We start from the raw sequence: 6,000 nt of genomic DNA on the forward strand, positions 1-6,000 counted from the left end.
AACGCCTTAGCAAACACCTACTCTGAACTAGTCTTGAATAATACCCTGGGTGGAAAAAGCAAGGGGTAAAAGATAGCCCTGCTCTGAAGAAGACTTGAGTCACTTAATGTGGTGATAAGAGCCTGTGTGGATCTCTCCTGTCTTTCACCCCCACTAGACTGTGAGCCCCTTGAGGTCAGGGCCTGAATCTCATTCATGTTTGGAGCCCTGTCGCCTGGCATTCGGCTGGCACAAAGAGTCAAACACTGCCTTTCAGATAGGAGGCACTGTGAGAACTCCGAAGCTCATCGGGATGGCCATAAGAGCTTCAGGCAGGGCTGGAGTTGAAGCCCATGGTGTCCGAGCTGCAAGAGGCCTGAGGCTGGGCTGGACCAACCCTCTGTCTCACAGATGAGGGAAAAGAGGCCCCGCTCAGTGACTTTTTTGCCCACAGCTGGAGGAACAGATGGCAGAAAGGGTCTGGAACACAGACCCTCTGATCCCCAAACTGGCGCTGGAACGTATAGGAGGAACAAGCCTAGCCTGCTGCTACCGCACCTTACAGCTTGCCAGGCGGGCGTGTGCACTGAGGCAGGAGAGTGGGCGAGCAGCTCTCCAGCTGTGCCTGACGTCTGAGCAATCTGTTTTTGTGGGAAGAATTTGAGCCTTGGATGCTCCCTGTTCCTTGCTATGAGCCTCAGTTTCTGCACCTTTAAAAAAGGAGGGTCCCAGTAGCCACCTGGGGGGTTAATTGTGTGTGTGGTACAAGTGTGGGGATGCCTGGCTGCTGGGCTCAGTATCCTTGCGGTGATGGGGTTCATCCAGCCGGCTCCCAGGCAGGCCCCAGGACTCATTTCCTGGGGAATCCAGCCATGTCACCCCCAACTTCCTTTGCCTTTCTGTTTCAGCAAATCCCAGTCCCTGACTAACAGCCTCAGCACATCTGACACCTCCCAGCGAGGGACCCCCAGTGAGGACGAGGCTAAGGCCGAGACCATCCGCAACCTGAGGAAGTCTTTCGCCAGCCTGTTCTCTGACTAACCATGGTCAGGCCTCTCCTGCCCCACCCTCCATCTCAGCCTTGGTTCCTGCTGGGAACAGAATGGAGGGCCTGAGAATATCCTTTCCAAATGCCTTTGATCCAGGAACTGAGTTCATGTGTACCCATTTCCCTTTGCCGTGGCGTTCCAGCGTCATCCAGCCAAGCGGTGGGCATTTGAGAGCCTCCAGATTCCTCAAAATGGGCCTTACAGATGGGTGTCACATCCACCTTCCTGCCCAGACGCTTGCTCCCTTGCCTCGTTAACCAAGCGAGACATCAGTGTGACTGGTTCCACATTGCTTGTTAGTGTTTTGCTTGCCTTGGGGAAGGGCCCCCTCTGACCCTTGCCCCCATTTCCATCAAATGCAGATGCTGAAGTCAGACCTCAGCAATGTAGGAGGCAATAACCTTTTGACAGTGTTCTACAAACAAAAGGAGAAAAGCCCAGCCAAGGGAACTTAGCACCCACCCGTGTCAGTTCCATCCAAGCTCAAGAGACGGGCCTGCAGACCAGGCAGGCCCAGGCCCCATCACCCCCGCCATCAGTGGGTCTTGAGGACCCCAGAATGCATTCAGACCATGTGACACGTTGAGCCTTTCAGAACACAACAGAAACAGCGGGGAGGCTTTGCAAGGCCACTCCCACCCAGCATGCTATCCTAAATTGGACAGCCAAGAGTAGACCCCGGGTTCTTTTAGGAATCACTACTAGTTCCCAGAGGGAGAAGATGTCCTCAACTAATCAAGGCCCCTCCACCCATTCTGTGTTACACCACCGTTCAGTCTCTCTGAATTCCCACCGGGAATGCTGTTTCCCCCTCAGGGACACACAAGGAACCATAGACAATGAGCAGACAGATGACACAGGATCAGAAAGTGCGATGACAGTAACTTCTAGCTCAGTGCTTCAGACTGAGCAGCAAGGCATTGGTAGGTTACTCAGTTACAAAAGGGTTCACTGGTCAAATGTGCTTAGGAGATACTGTTTTGGGTTTGTTTTCTGAGCTTGATAGTACCTATATCAAAGGTGTTTGGAATTCCTGTAGTAAAGAAATTAGCTTTAACTTTGTTTAAGCCACATTTATTTGACTAAAAAAGTTAACTGCAGAGCTGGAAAATGTAGCCCTGACTGTCTTCCCAATGCTCTTTCTCCTGCATCAGACTCCTCTGGGGAGGGGGAGGGTTGGGGAGGGGTGTCCTGATCACCAAGCACCTGGTGCTAGAAACATCATTGGTGTCAGAACCAGCCTCCTGGTTCTAGAAAGCACTGAGGGTATTAGAACATAGCCACACTGTCCCCTTACATCCCACTTAGCAACTTGAGGGGCTTCCCTGATAGCTCAGTTGGTAAAGAATCCACCTGCAATGCGGGAGCCCTGGGTTCAATCCCTGGAGAAGGGAAAGGCTACCCACTCCAGTATTCTGGCCTGGAGAATTCCATGGACTGCAGTCCATGGGGTCGCAAAGAGCTGGACACAACTGAGCGACTTTCACTTTCACTTGCAACTTGAGACACAGCTTCCCCTTACTGCTCACAGGGAAAGGAGAGAGGGAGGTGAAAATGAAAGCGTCCTTGGCCTGGAGCTGCAATCTGAATAAAAGAATGCAGAGAACTTGTCAGGCAGGTGTAACACCACGGAGCCATGTGTTTTAGGAGATTAAGAAGACAGGAAATACACGAGGCAGTCGTCACTCTCCCACTCTGGAAGTAAGACCAGAAGAAGAAATCAAACTGTCTCACCCAATTCTCACTTGGCAATAAAACACAGCCCAAAATACACAACGATGTGGTGACAGGCTAGACAAGGTTCCTCAAAGCATAGGACATGGCCATGGGCACAAGTCACTTCATTTCAGGCCAGAGGGCCCAGAACTTCTGCTCATCAGGCCTTGAACCTGTGTCTCTGTCAACCTAAGTGTTTGGAATGCCCCTTGAAGTCAGACCTGCCCTGAGCTGTGTGGGAACACTGCTGCTTGAATGGTGTTGGGGTGGAAGCGTCACACCCAGTGGCCCCATAAACAGTGGTGACATGGCTTACATTGTCCCACTTTCCTGTATGCTGTCCCCTGTCCCTGAAAACATCGGAACATTCAAACACCAGATATTCCAGTACAGTAGCACACTCATTTCTCAGGCTAGGCATCCTTGTTTTTATAGCCGTGCATGGACAACCCCCGGACATGAGACAAAGGGTATAACCAACACTGAAACAAATTCTCCCACTGGTCTGCGTGTGAATGCAGAGACCATGCGTGGTCCTTTGTGACAGTCCCCAAAATGGACTGGTTTCTCATGTAAACTAGCACATGTTCCCTCCACACATTTTACCTTTAATAATTGTGATATTTCTAAATGAGAAAGAACAAAATGAAAGGGGCAGAAGAGTCACTCTGGAGAGATTCCGGAAGGTCGTGTTTGTTCGTTTTTGCTTGGTTTCACAACTCCAAAGAAAAGCTAGCATCTCCTGTCCACACTGACTTGGTGAGGCCGAACCAGGACAAAGATCCATTTGGTTTGTGCTGACATGTAGCACAGTGAATAGAGAGTTTAAAATGCAGCCCCGCTGGACACCTCCACCAGCTGCAGAAAATACCTTCTTCCAGATCTTCCTCCTAACAGCCTGGTTAAAAAAGGGCACTGTGACTTAATTGTCACATCAGCTTTCGAGGGACACTGGAATCTACACGTCCTTTCTCTTCCATTCATCCTCTGTCCCCTGGTTCAGTCCCTGCTGATGGGGCAGTTAGTTCTACCTTTCCAGAATTTCAGGGTGATAGGCCTTCACGCCCACGGTAACAAACACAGGAGTAAATCCCGTGAGCCTGAACATCAGTGACCTTCTGGAAGTTCTCATCTGAATTTGCAATGAAAGGAGCTTGAGGGGAAAGCACGTTGGTGCCGGCAGCTCGTGAACAAGCTGCGTGGGCACAGCACAGCGCCTGCCGTCGGCACACAGTTGGTGTGCGGGATGTGTGTTAGACTGGCCCTTCTAGAAAACTGTGAAGTCAACAAAATGCAAACAAAGTGTTAAAAGTACAGAAAAGGTTTGTTTTTTCTGAGAGTATCAATGTGAGGAAGTCACTTGCCCAGGAAAAGAATTAAACCAATAGAGAGATCAATGAGCTAAGAAGCTGAAGAAAACCTGTGCTCCACGGGAACAAGCAGAGCAGGGGCTGTGGTGAGCGTGGACCCCTCAGGTGAACTCTCTGCAGGGCCACCACAGCTGGGAGCAGAAGGGACACGGTGCCACTGTCAGAATCGGTCAGGCGGCATGGTGAGCAGACCAGGATAATACCAAAGCCTGTCCAACTTTTCCAGACCCAGGACCCAGGGGTCCCTCCAGATCACCCAATACACAGCAGAGCCCTACTCTGGCCATCCCGCCCCTCCCAGCTCTGTGCTTCATGTTCAACTTTGTAGAACAGGTTGGTGGCTCAGTTGCTTTTGTGTGTTCAAAATTGGTGAAAGGATGCAGGTTAGGGTACAGTGTAAGCATGTGAAGTCAGCCTCGCAGATACAAGCTGTAACTCAATTATGCTGGAGGATTAAATAGCTCTGAGAGCACTTGCATATGCGTGGTTTTCTTTGTCCGAGCGAGCGCGGGGACTGGTGCTCCCCTGTCCCTGGGATTCTACAGGCAAGAACACTGGAGTGGGTTGCCATTTCCTTCTCCAATACTAATTATCCCCACTAAGTGTCAAAAGTTGTCCTGGACTCCAGGGCAGTCACAGATTAAACCCTGTTCCAGTCTACTATGTAGACTTTAATAGCAGGTGGCATTTTGGGTTTGCTTGCAGACAAACTGGAAGGTTGTGCGATAAGCAAGTCAAACCAGCCCATTAACCAAACACAATGCATAAAGGCCACAGAGGCTCCCTTGTGTTTCCACAAACGAAACATGGAGCCGCAAGAGAGGAGACTCATAGATTCTGTTCAGAACCCTCTCAACGGGCAGGCCAGGAAGAAAAGAAGAAAAATATTTTTTGAAATTTTAGTGTGTCATAAAACCAATCTAAACATTCCTTCTACAGTTGTATAAGAGAAGAGAGAGAGAAAATTCTTTAAAGTCCCAAGTATCTTTCATTATTTCTATTCTGATTGGTCCTGCTGCTGCTGCTAAGTCGCTTCAGTCGTGTCCAACTCTGTGCGACCCCATAGACGGCAGCCCACCAGGCTCCCCCGTCCCTGGGATTCTCCAGGCAAGAACACTGGAGTGGGTTGCCATTTCCTTCTCCAGTGCATGAAAGTGAAAAGTGAAAGTGAAGTCGCTCAGTCATGTCTGACGCTTCGCGACCCCATGGACTGGTGCCCACCAGGCTCCTCCGTCCATGGGATTTTCCAGGCAAGAGTACTGGAGTGGGGTGCCATTGCCTTCTCCACTGATTGGTCCTACTACTTGTAATTTCAATTTCCAGCCTATCATATTTAAGTATCTGCTGTCTCTGGTCTTTTGTTGAATCTAGAGCAGAAGCAAATTAACATCTCCTTCCCTCTTAATTAACATTTCACCTGGTTTGCTCTGGGACAGCAGAAACTTCAGTGCTATAACCTGTTCGCGAATCCCAAAGAGGGCCATTTAATTAAGATGAAACCTTGTCATGTGACCTAATACTTCCATGTTTTATCCACTCCACATTTTCTGCAGTCAACTGGAGGCTGTCCAAAGGAGTGTTAACCCTGCCTGGCTCCTCCCGGAGCACTGTAATTTGGCAGGGTAGGAGAAAAACAAACCTTGGTTCAGGGTCCCAAGTATAGAAAGCGAAGGGGAGTGTCAGAATCACAGAGATATTTAGCTAAGCAGTGATCTCAGGAATTGGAGAGGCAAGCTAGAGTGAGACAGAATTCAATTTTTTGTACCTAAGGAATCACAAAATCTACATTGTTGAGAGGCTACCTGCCATGATTTGATTCCAACCATGCCAAACCAGAGCTTTGTTTTAATAAATGGTGGGGCAGAGGTGGTGGTTGGCAAGCTTCT

General features: G+C 49.6%; 1 protein-coding gene across 1 annotated transcript in view; it reads left to right on the top strand.

Annotated features, from left to right (window-relative positions):
- Nucleotides 1-3,291, top strand: part of SYN3 (synapsin III) — a 499,918-nt gene extending 496,627 nt beyond the window's left edge. The window contains exon 14 of the mRNA XM_070370203.1: nucleotides 888-3,291. Within this exon, the coding sequence (XP_070226304.1) occupies nucleotides 888-1,020 (133 nt within the window). The 3' untranslated portion in view covers nucleotides 1,021-3,291. The remainder of the gene's footprint in view (nucleotides 1-887) is intronic.
- Nucleotides 3,292-6,000: the final 2,709 nt, after the last annotated feature.

Source organism: Bos mutus, chromosome 5, assembly GCF_027580195.1.
Source record: "Bos mutus isolate GX-2022 chromosome 5, NWIPB_WYAK_1.1, whole genome shotgun sequence".
Classification (NCBI taxonomy): domain Eukaryota; kingdom Metazoa; phylum Chordata; class Mammalia; order Artiodactyla; family Bovidae; genus Bos; species Bos mutus.